This window comes from Electrophorus electricus, chromosome 20 (assembly GCF_041902795.1).
Source record: "Electrophorus electricus isolate QZ-2024a chromosome 20, ASM4190279v1, whole genome shotgun sequence".
NCBI classification, from domain to species: Eukaryota; Metazoa; Chordata; class Actinopteri; order Gymnotiformes; family Gymnotidae; genus Electrophorus; species Electrophorus electricus.
The window spans coordinates 5,287,653-5,300,000 of NC_137516.1; the positions used below are offsets into that span (position 1 = coordinate 5,287,653).

Sequence of the window (12,348 nt, forward strand, 5' to 3'; positions counted from 1 at the left end):
TCTAGTAACCTACACGCGAATGAATGTGTAGCCTAATACATTTAGACAAGCAAAAAACAAACAAACAAATAATTTTAAAAAACTCATCTCAAAACAGAAAAGAAATACAGACAAGCCCAAATATAAATATTAATTTTTTAGATCTCTGTGAGCTCAAACTGTGCTTCCATATATGCTGCCTGGTTATAAAAGGACATGGAGCCTTTCACGCGCCAGGTTTTATCGACCAGATAAACCGTAGTTACGTCTTTAAAACTAGTCTGATTCTTTGCTATGACGCGGGACAAAATCAGGCTTTTCAATGTCACCACGCTTGCAACTCTGTTGTGTGTCTATCAAAAGCATTTTCCAAGTCCATCCCCTCTTTTAAAATGATCTCTTTTCTGACGAAACAGGGTGTGTGTTTAAGACCCTGCGGAGTCCCAGTAACCCCACGGGTACGTTCCCCGTAGCTTACTCCAGAATGTCGCTAGTTATTTGAGGGAGGCGCTATAACCATATCTCCACTTTACAACAAAAAAAAAGAAAGAAAAAAGGGGGAGAACTAACGGCAACGTCTTGAAGGAATAGATCAACTGAAGCCGTGCAAACAGACTTCGCGCTCCGTCGCGACGGAGCACAGCCGCGGGCACCGCTATAACTTCACTCGCCAGATGCGCTGCAAAGCCGAAGACGCAACGCGAACGAACGGAGGCTTGTAACCAAGCTCGACTCTCGTTACCCCCCCCCCCCCCTCCCGAGTGTATGTGGAGGTCAACGGACACTTCTATGAGAATCCTCGCTCCGCGGCGAGACGAAGTTTGCTTGTTTTCCTAACCGGGGGTGCGGGAGTCGAGGAGAGCCGCAGGAAGAGTCCGGGGGGAAAGATGGTTTTGGACGGTGCTTTGCGAGGCTTGCTGTGCCTGCTGGCGCTGTGGTTTGGCTTTACGTCTCCCCCGTGCAAAGCTCGGATTTACACCAACCATTGGGCTGTTCGGATAGCAGGGGGACCAGAGTTTGCCGATCAGATAGCGAGCAAATACGGTTATAAAAACCTGGGGCAGGTAGGCTGCAAGTTTCCTCCCATATTTATCGCTACATGTAGCCTGTGATGAATATATTCTTTTCATGTTTCAGTCTCCCTCCTAGGTCCTGTTATTTCCCCCTATATTTTGTAGTGTGTAATCTTTTCCAGCTGGAGTTATCGGTTTAACAAGTTCAGACTATAAAAGAGATTTAAAAGCTTGAGCTTGCTAAAGGGGCAGACGCGGCACCTCTCACCCTCGCAGAAAGTTTCGGATAGTTTCAGACAGTTATAGGAACTATCCTGTTACAGCCGCGTAGGTATCCCCATCTCCTGGCTTTGGTATGGATACGTGATCGTTACAACCACGCGCACCTGGCCCTCAAATCCGCATTTTTCGCCTCGAGGTTTTTCCTCGCAGACCGCGTTTACCACATCAGAGAGAAAACGCTGCCCCGGATCCCTGAAACAACAGGTGTTCACCAGTAGACTACAGTACCCAGTGGTCAGATCGAAGTGGCCACACAGAGTCAAGAGGAGAGGTCTTATAAATTTGGCCTCTGGTGCTGCCTGGTCCACGAACATAAATCTTTATCCTGTTTCTGCTATGCCTTGGAAATACTGAAAGGTCCTGCGAAATAAGAACCGTGATCTTCCGAATCAACTTTGCCGACGTGTGCACTGTTAGGCTGTAAGTTTAACACACAAGAAAATTTGAAGAGGTTAGGGAAATATCCGACCCAAATCTAAAATTGACAGTATCTCCATGATCTGAGTTACCCTAAGTAATATCTCTATGGAGAATGTGTTTTTTTGTTTCCGTGTTCAGGCATGTATTGCATTCATAAGGCCTTTCAAATTTTAAATCTTTTCTCATAATGCAAGCTTAATGCAAGGATTTGTCATGAAGGTACTTTTTTGTTGTTGTATTTTTGCCCTTGGACTTGTTCTTCAAAACCCAATACAATTCAGTCTAATTGGTGTGTCAGCAGGGAAGATAAATGCATGCGTTTCGCTTTGAAGATGATCAGCATTAGCTTTGGCTTGTGTGTCCTACTGTTCACCTCGTTTTTGGGGAAGTGTGATGCGGCAATAACCCCTTGAGTCAGTACGTTCCTCTAGCTTGCTTATGAGGAATCTTGCTTTTTCACATTCAGCATTTTAATTTTTAATTTTTTAAAATTTTGTACATATAGTGGAGATTGCCAGAGTTAACTAAACTTACCTTTACAGAAGTGGATGAAGGGATCAAATCAGTTTTCTTCTTCAACTGGTCAGGTTTGAAGTGCTGGCACACAAATATTAATGGAATTTGACAGGTTATTTTTGAGGAAACCATGCAATTTCTAAGTTTAGTTAATGAATATGTGAGTGTGGTACAAATTGCTATTGAAAATATTTGTCTAGATGTCATTATTTGCTGTTCAGACTTGAAAGATTTCTATCAGGTATGTGAAAAAAAGACCAGCTCTCAGATGTGTTTCTAAATTTGACCTCTCAGCAGTTCACCTTAGATGCCACACATTTTTGCTCTATTTATATTTTATGCCTTGCACAGAAATGTGGTGATTTCACAAAATGTTACGACAGCATATAATGAAATGGCATGATTCTCATGAAAGCAGTGATGAACGTTTGTGTGTGCCAGGCTTGGCTTGCTTTTGTGGGGACTTGCTTTAGGAATCCAGAGCTGGAGTGGATTGCATTCTTGTGACTCATGATTTTCATTAGGAAAACCCTCCCACAAATAACCGAAATTTGTGGACGCGCCTCATCCTTACCTGATCGAGGTGTGTGCTTGACCAGCGTGGGAAGATGCTGGAAATTATTTGGTGTTCTGCAGGAGGGCCAGAACATGATGCGTTAATAAGGTGTGACATGATATGGTGGTCTGGTTTAGCTATTGAGCTTTTTAGCCCTGCAAGACCTGGCTAATGCTTTTGTTCATACAGATACCTTTGTGTACTGTGCAATTGTTTTACGCTCTGCCGTGCTTGTGAGTGTGGAACACGTCTCATAGCTGGTTGATGTCAGGAGCACATATAAGCTGAGGTCTCCGCTGTAAAGTGATAGCCCACGTTACTTTAGAGGACCTTCTAATGAAGGTCTAAGAGCTGCCAGCATGTGACCCATATCAATATTTCAGCCCTGCCGCCGCAGCTTTCTGCAGTTTGAGCCTGTTCTAAGAGGCTCTGGTTAGTTTGTTTAGATGAGGATAAATGTGATGGGTCACTTTTAATGTATCTACACTTGTGCTTCCACCCCTGCATATGTTGTAAAAGATATGTTGTGTTGTTCCTGTAGATTGGCGACCTGAAGGACTACTACCACTTCTTCCACAGCCGGACGATAAAAAGGTCGACGCTGTCCAGCCGAGGCATACACAGCTTCATCTCCATGGAGCCAAAGGTCAGGCTGTTGCCATGACTACCACACACCTGGGTGTTCTATACAAACTTTTTGCTTGTTTACTCAAACATCAGTACTGTGATATAAACCAAAAAGTGAAAGTGTGGTCGTTTAGTCATCTGCTGTGAGGTGATCACACGTGGCTCCTCTGAGACCCTAATACAAAGATCAGTGTACACACACGCGCACACACTCCCTCACAAACAGCATCTTAAATTAGTAAAAAGACTCTGCAAGTACCACATTTGGGCCCAGATTTTTTTGGCCAGATCCCTGTCTCTCAAAAGATAAATTGTATACTTTTCATCACATGCTTCTTGAATGTTAGAATTCCTTGATGGATGTATTATTTAAATGATTTTTGGACACACTCTGGCTTTCTCTCAGGTGGAGTGGATCCAGCAGCAGGTGGTGAAGAGGCGGGTAAAACGAGATTATAAACCGTCGTACCCGGGTATTGTGAAGTCCAGCCCGGTCCAATCCAATTTAATTTACTTCAATGATGCTAAATGGAGCAGCATGTGGTACATAGTGAGTATGCCAAACCCATGGGCTGGATGGAGTTAATATTGCTTTCTGCCACAGTATTCAACTGATTTGCATGTTTGACATGGCACTGGCGCTGGCATTTGCATTGGCATTTGCACTGGCATTGGCATTACCCTCCACTGTCACCCAGATCCCCCTAGAAAAGAGAGGCATTTTGCAGACTGCCATGAGATGTCCTCTTTTTTCACCATGCGATATCCCACTTTTAACGCATACAATTTTTGACCAATTTATAAAAGTCTTCAAATGATGGTTGTATGCACTGTTAAGCTTTATTACCCAAGTTCACTAAAGCTCATATTTGTGAAGACCTTGATCTTCCACCATGTTTGTTACCAAAGCATTTATCATAGACACCTTCCTGTTAGTTGCAGACGTCATTTTATTTTGACATTTGAGCATGTGTCTTTGCAGCCGAGAATAAATTTTTTATGGCAGCATTAGCATGTTATTGAGTGAGTCTTGTTTCTAGAATATTCTCACAAACTAAAGAAACGTCAGGTCAGATGTTCATCATACAGAGGATACTTCTGCAGATATGCCCTTTGATCACTGAAAATCTGTGGTGTATAGAATTCGACTCTTCATCCTTGTTGCTTTTGTGCCTTACATTTTCATGTTATTATTCCACCACACTCACTTGCATTTTGGGTTAAGATGCGGGAATGGTTTTCCTTTTCTTATTTAACACGTCAAGTTGCTGCTTGTGATTTGTTGGGTCCCTTGTCCTGGAATCGGCATCGTCAGTTATTGGCTGTGCGTGTGCCTGTTCATCACAGTATTATGCTTGTGCAAACAAACAGCAAAGAACAAGGGGTGTGCTCAGGGTTGCACTGTTCTATGCTCTGTCAATGTTTAATGCACCTCTGATAACATCAATACTTTGACCTAGACAACCACTATCTAACACAAGCTTCTTGTGGTGTCCTGAGAGCTGAAATAAACTTGACATGTCAACGATGATGTGCAGCTCTGAGGCTACTCCAAAGGAATATGTCTTAAATCTCATTTTGTGGCTTCATGTAGTCGAGTAGGTTAAGAAAAGGGCTAATATAATAAAGTACAAAAATAGAGCAGTCGAAAGTAAGGTAGCCCTGCTTAAGAAAGCAATGTTATCAGGGCATATCCCAGGCCTTATCTGACATCTGTCTGTCACTAGTCAGTGTTCACGGTTAGGCCTTCTTCCAGCTGTGGTGCAGAGAAATTTCACCATTCCAAATGTGTTCACATCTCATGATGCCAATGCAATACAACACACAAGCTTTCCTAAAATATAATGTTTCACTCCTTTAACAAACTCACCTGCTCACCTCTTCGTTTTGTGTGTCGGCAGCACTGTAATGATAACATCCATAACTGTAAATCCGACATGAATATTGTGGGTGCCTGGAAGAAGGGCTACACGGGAAAAGACGTGGTGGTCACTATTCTGGATGATGGGATTGAGAGAAACCACCCAGATCTTGTACAAAACTATGTGAGTGTGTGGTTTGCACGTGTGTCTCTGTGGGTGCAGAAGAAGCTCCCACCTTGCTATAATTACCCACAAAGTCTATTCTCCTACTGTCTGTGCTACTCCAAATATAAACATCTCTTGTAGGAAAACCTACCTGGATTTATTCCAGTGTATTCCATTATAATTCTGCTCTACTTACACTTCAAACACAACCATTTATTAAGGGCCTAGCCAATTAAATCTTAATACACCTTTTCACGATCAACTTCAGCCCACTTGACCAGTGCAATGATAAACGTGTCTGACCTCATTTTTTACTAGCGCCTGTCCTCACATCTTTCTCTGGTCTCGCCTGTTTGCAGGACAACCAGGCCAGTTATGATGTCAATGGAAATGACTTGGACCCCATGCCCAGATATGACGCCAGCAATGAGAACAAGTAAGAGTGCAGGATTGAGAGAACGAAAAGAAGCTGCTCTTAGACTACTTAATCCTCTTCACCTGTGTGAAGTGGAGCATGTTTAAAGAGCACTTCTGCTGAGTTGGTAGGAGAGAGAGAGAGAGAGAGAGAGAGAGAGATTGAACGAGGGCAGTTGGTTGTGAATGTGGATATTGGCTGTGTGTGCGGTGAGTAGAGGGATACTGTGTGTGTGTGTGTGTGTGTGTGTGTGTGTGTGTGTGTGTGTGTGTGTGTGTGTGTGTGTGTGTGTGTGTGTGTGTGTGTGTGTGTGTGTGTGTGAGAGTCTTTGGCTTCCACCCTGCCAGTGTGTGTGAGTCGGTGCCAGATGGTATCACAGCATTTTTGGAAGGTTGTGCCAGAAAGCTTGGCCTGGGTTTGCTTGTCAGAACCAGCACTGTTCTGCCAGGACTTCAGAGATGCTGCATGCCTAAAGCTAACCATAAAAGTGCCATTTTTCAGTACCCGTCTCATCTACGTCTCTATCTGATTCACACTTTATGCATCGAAAGGTATTCCCTCTTCAGAGAATGTTTTCTTCCAACACTGATCTCCAAGCCACACATTTCTAATATAGCTTTAAATAATTAAGGCCTTTATTGTAAGTGTTTCCCAAGTCTTCTGCGAACAATTTGAACAAACACGTTTGATGCTTTTTTCCAGACTATTACTTATGCCTTCAGATGCATCAGTGCAGCTATTCATAAGTAATTTCAGTAGCCCAAAGAATTCATAGGGGTGGGTTTGAACCCGATTGCTCTCTGGGAGGAAGTGTATGGTAGGAGGGTGGATTTCCATGGCATGTATAGACACGTTCTATAGAATACTTGCTGCCTGGTGTAGCACTTCTGTGCAGCGGACTGCATGGCTGCTCTGCATACTATTTCCTTTGATAAGGATAATGTGGTATCTATGGATGATTGCTGCTGGGCTCATTGTCTGTCATCAGCCTGATGCTAACTGGATTAGTTGAACCCATTATTAGCAATGTTACTACTTAAAATTGGCATCCCCAGAAAACTCAAAACGGATATGATCAAACTCTTGTCAGTAAATCTGATCTACTGAATCATAATGCCCCGTCAGCACAAGCTAATGGCCTTTTCTGTGCAAGAGTGTTTTTTGTTTTTTTTCTTTTTGTTTTGTTTTTTCCTGTCAATGTATATGAAATGTGATTCTGTTATTCTCTCTAAAGGAGATTTTGTTTGGAGTGTCGTACTGCAGTTTTAAGCTCACCTGCTCTGAAATGTACACATCACATAGATAAATAGCCTAGCATTTTTGCCACTTCAAAGCCTTTGGCCATTATTTTGGACATGGTTTGAAGGAAACTTGTTTAACCCATACAGATCTGAACCCATAATGGGTTTGAGGATTTTGGCACATGAGCTTTCATGTGTGTACTTTGCTCAAATATTTGTATAATGGCAAATATTTTTTTTAAAGATTTATTTATTTTTTACAATTAGTAATTGGTTGAGCATTTGAAAGAGGAAAGTTTGTCATGTGGCTTAGATGTAACCCTGTATAATATGGTATATGCAGGTGTATGAGCTGTTTAATCAGCAGTGTGGGTTTGGGCATAGTGATCAAGGATACCATATTTCTGTTCAGTAAGAATATATGTACGTTGTTGGGGTACTTTTGAGTAGAAACGTCAGTACAGGACTTTGTAATTGATTATGTTAGTGTATGGTAATATGTACAGCTTTGTGCAAGTGGTGACATGGGTATTATGATGTAGGCATGAAATATTTTGATGAGTTGTGGTATGAGTGTGTTTTGGTGGCTGTATAAATTTTCTTGTGTGGGTTGATGGCCTCTGGAAAGCAAAGGCCGTGTGTGTGTGTGTGTGTGTGTGTGTGTGTGTGCTTTTCATATTGGCTTGTATTCCTCTGGCAGATGTGAATGTACGGAGTGTCTCTGCAGTGGCCCAGAGTTTAAAGTATTACTAGGAAATATAAAACCTAGGGAATAAAATCCACAGTTGTATTTTAAAATTCTATGAATACTTATTGCTTTTATAGTTTTATCAGTGTTATGTTTAGATAAAATACCTGCTTAATTCTCATTTTCAAAAGCACACTTTAAATGTGGTAAAAGTCATAGTTTATATCTACTGATCTGTGATTAGTTGGCTTGTCAGTGAGATGTAATGCCAGGTCACCTCTGTAACCTTTTGACACCAACATTTATGGATGCTGCTATGATTAGATCCTGACTTGACCTGGGACGTAGTAGATCTTTTGAACACCCCCCCCCCCCACACACACACCTTTTTTAAATGGCTTAGATTCAAGACTGGTTGCCATGGTTGCATGAGTTTTTCAGTGCAGCTGTTCTCTGCTGGAGGTTCCACAACGGAATGCAGACGCAGTCGCTCTCATTCTCTGACCTAGACTTCATAATGTCCAACTTCATGTTTTTTCCCTGGTGAGTGGTCACATTTTAAATTGATGTGGGTTTAGTTTAGGTCAACCATGCCACCAAGAAGAAGTCCTCGTGTCATCTGTGCACAGGGATGAAGGAATTCTAAAATGTTTCCCCTCAATAGCTCAGATATTTAGCCACTGTGTTTGAGGCAGCTTGGCTAGAAGAGAGCATGTTTAGTTTCAGCACAGCTGTTGCCTCACTAACGAGAGAGAGAGAGAGAGAGAGAGAGAGAGAGAGAGAGAGAGAGAGAAAAAAAAGGTCAGTGTTTGTGTTGCTGTGGTTAGTGGTATGCATATGAGCAGTTCAGTGACCTCTGACTGTTCAGCCTCTGTGTGTTTGTATACACTGATGTTTGTCCTCCCCAGGCATGGCACAAGGTGTGCTGGTGAAGTGGCAGCATCCGCTAACAACTCTCACTGCACTGTGGGTATTGCCTACAATGCCAAGATCGGGGGTGAGCGCTGCACTCTGGCCTGTTTCACATCACTGCCATGGCCAGGCAACCCAGCCTCTCACTGTTTTTGTTTCTAATGAGTATGTTTAATTCACTCACTGTCACACTGCATGCACACTGTGTACGCGTGCTGCAGGTGTCCGTATGTTGGATGGAGACGTGACTGACATGGTGGAAGCTAAGTCGCTGAGTCTGCAGCCACAGCACATTGACATCTACAGCGCAAGCTGGGGCCCCGACGATGACGGCAAAACTGTGGATGGGCCCGCCTCCCTCGCCCGACAGGCTTTTGAGAACGGCATCCGACTGGTAGACAGACCATTATACACCCCACCTATCCCACCTGGCTATATAAACACACCTCTACACAACTCGATGCACTGTGGGTACTCAAGACGTATTCTTACAGTGCACTAACGAGGAGGCAAGAGCCCTAGAATATGGGTATCTGTTACTAATCGTGTGACTGTCTAGCTACAAACAATGATGGTTCTTCAGATAGAGTTGGTCACACAATATTTAGCAAAGATGCAGAAGAAACTCTTTAAAGTACCATGCATGCAATCTCTATTGACCCCATTAATAAAACTTAAGGGAATATACAGGAGGTAATTAATGACATCTGTTTGTGTTATTATATACCAAATATTGGTCATGGAGATGAAGGGAATTTTAGGGCTTGTTTGTCTTGTGCCTTTGAAGCATGCCTTCAAAGTGAATTAACTTTTTCCCCCCATTGTAATTCTTGTACTTTGAAGTAAACTTCAGAACGTAGGTATACTTTATGTAGTCTGAGTCATAAGTCAGTGTGCCAGTAAATGGTTTGCGTCCTCTGCCAAAGGTATGTCTGGAGAGGGTTTACGGGTGTTTCAGTCATGCGGTCTGTGTGGGGTCTGTAGATATCTGTCAACGTTTGGTCTCAGATTGTGTACAGCATTGGAGGCCTAAGGTTGCACTTTTTACATTTTGATGAGAATGGTGTAGAATCACTAATGGACATTTCTTTTCAGAGTTTGTGTGTTGAAGATGTATGATTAGGTGAAGGGGGCATACAGAATCTAATTGTATTAGTGAGCAAATGAGCGTAAACTAGCAAATTGTTTTCACAATCATGTCGCAACATGAAATGAGGCCAAATTATATGAAAATGTAGCAAATAACAGTCCAACTACTCGTCTCTCCACAGGGCAGGAAGGGAAGGGGTTCTATCTTTGTGTGGGCATCAGGTAATGGAGGACGCAGTCGAGATCACTGCTCGTGTGATGGCTACACCAACAGCATCTACACCATCTCCATTAGCAGTACAGCAGAGAGTGGTCGTAAGCCCTGGTACTTGGAAGAATGTGCCTCCACCCTCACCACCACCTACAGCAGTGGCGAGAACTATGACCGCAAAATTGTAAGTTGTCCAGAGTCATGGGTTTATTTTTGTGCTTGCAAGATACTATACAGGATCACACATAGTTGAAGTCAACCAGGCAGTTAAATATATTAAAAAGTATCAAGCATAACTTTGGATAGTAATATTTAATTCACCTCTTAAATGTTTTAACCTAGATTTGTTGAAAATGCACACAGAGAAATCAAAGATAATGCCCATAATATAAGCAGTCACCTTTCCCTTAAAGTGCTGTAACTGTCTTTGTATCTTGATAGCGATCACTACAGTAGTTGCTCTGAGTAAAAAATGTTTGACTATCCTGGGCTCTGTAATCAGCAAAAACCAACAAACACAATCTAGCTGTATTAACCAACCAGTAAGGAAACATTCCTACAAAAAAGCAGCTCCTCTGGCTGTCAATTATATTAAACATGCACACAGTAGGCTCAAGTGTGGATGGAGGATGTGGGATTCATTAAGGGAATAAAGTCCTTCGATGGCTGTTTGGTGGAGGTCAGCAAGAACTGTTAACCTGACTACAGCAGCTCTAACAATCTAAACAACTGGAATGGGCAGTCCTTGGTCAACCCAAGAATAAACAGCCAGCTGAAACACATCTGGGTTAATTATGCCAGCCCATAATTATGTTGTTGAGCTTTAAAAATCTGTGCTTTGCATCATGAGTGCAGCTTTGATTTTTAGGGAATCCATTCTTCTTTCACTTATTTCACCAATGACAAATAGTCCTCATCTTTTCTGCTCAAACCTTTTAGCATTTAATATGTTGGATGTTCATATATAGAACTTAACTGGTGTTCTTTTATCTACAATACAATTCCAATCAAGTTTCTGGGACGGATCCTCCCTAACAACTTTGGATTTAATAAGTATGTGTGCTGTAAGAAGGAGTAATAAGCCTCATGCTCTCTACTAAGCGTACATGGTCTTTGACGTATTTGAACAAAGAGTTATCCCACTTACTAAATCCCACAGTAAGATATAAAAACTGAGTTCTCCTGCAGCACAAAGTTAAATATAAAGGCAACAAGCTGACCTCATCCTCTTTGACATTTCAAAGTGACTTAAATGTACCGCCTTGCCAGAATAATGTCAAATGCACTCAAGTGTACTGTCCTGCCTAAATATAACCCTTGGGGCCTTTTGTTCTTTCTCTTTCTAGATCACTACAGACATACGACAGCGCTGCACAGACAGTCATACTGGAACCTCAGCTTCTGCTCCGATGGCAGCTGGGATCATTGCTCTGGCTCTTGAAGCAAAGTAAGACTAAAAGTCTATATTAGAATGCAAATGGAGATTGAATGATACTGTCTATACCAATCAAACTGCTTCTTGAACAGAGCTAGAGTTCCTGACTTTAAGATGGTGCATGATATAATATGAAAACACGTTTCAGTGAGCATTTCACATTTCTTGAGGCTTGAGCTGGGCTTGAGCAACGATGGGAAGAAACAGGACTCCTGCATTTCCCACAAGATTATTGTTCTAGTCATGAGATTAGGAAAAGAATATTTATTACAGTCCACTTGGAAAGAACATATTTGGATATAAACAGAACTGATTTTATTTGTAAATGTATTATTAAATGCTGACTATCAGACTGCATAAACACCCGTCTAAAGCTGAACATATGCACATGTCAGCAGAACTGCTATATATGACAAACCTTTGCCTCATTTGTCTGTTCTGAAGAGGTCAAGGTTTATAAATGAAACAATATTACTACTGACTCATTCTGAACTAAATGACAACAGCTTTTAAGTTAGGGGAGGAATGCTTTAAAAATGCCTTTAAAAAGATTTTAAGAGGTTTTTTTAATTTTTATTTTTATTATTTTTTTTTAAGTTAGGAGAACTATGTTTGGTCATACACAAAATGTTGAGCAAAACCTTTGCACATGGCCGCCACGTTGTGGTGTATTCACGGCAACACTTGGTGATCTACATATATGTTCCTTTTTTTATATAAAAAAATAATAATAAAGTGGCACGTTTGGAGATGACTGCACCGGTGGTGAATTCACATGGGATTTGCCTGACTGAGGCACATTTGTTTGCTTGCATGATTCTCATTTGCCTTTGACCCCTCTGATCTAAAAGCTGTTTTCATCCACACAACTGCTGGTCAGCTTTAGTGTTTGGCCTTTCACATCTTTTCTCAGTAAATCCCCGATACAGTTGTTCAC

The 12,348-nt window shown here is 41.9% G+C and overlaps 1 protein-coding gene across 3 annotated transcripts in view; it reads left to right on the plus strand.

The window, feature by feature from the left end:
- Positions 1-441: 441 nt before the first annotated feature.
- pcsk5b (proprotein convertase subtilisin/kexin type 5b) overlaps positions 442-12,348 on the plus strand; it is a 47,967-nt gene continuing 36,060 nt past the window's right edge. Inside the window, exons 1-9 of one of the 3 annotated variants that reach the window (XM_081703092.1) lie at positions 442-1,043; positions 3,308-3,412; positions 3,800-3,943; positions 5,295-5,438; positions 5,780-5,856; positions 8,673-8,761; positions 8,898-9,070; positions 9,948-10,160; positions 11,323-11,423. In XM_081703092.1, the coding sequence (XP_081559218.1) occupies positions 867-1,043; positions 3,308-3,412; positions 3,800-3,943; positions 5,295-5,438; positions 5,780-5,856; positions 8,673-8,761; positions 8,898-9,070; positions 9,948-10,160; positions 11,323-11,423 (1,223 nt within the window). In that variant the 5' untranslated portion in view covers positions 442-866. The remainder of the gene's footprint in view (positions 1,044-3,307; positions 3,413-3,799; positions 3,944-5,294; positions 5,439-5,779; positions 5,857-8,672; positions 8,762-8,897; positions 9,071-9,947; positions 10,161-11,322; positions 11,424-12,348) is intronic. The other 2 variants (XM_081703091.1, XM_081703090.1) reach the window with 2 other exon arrangements.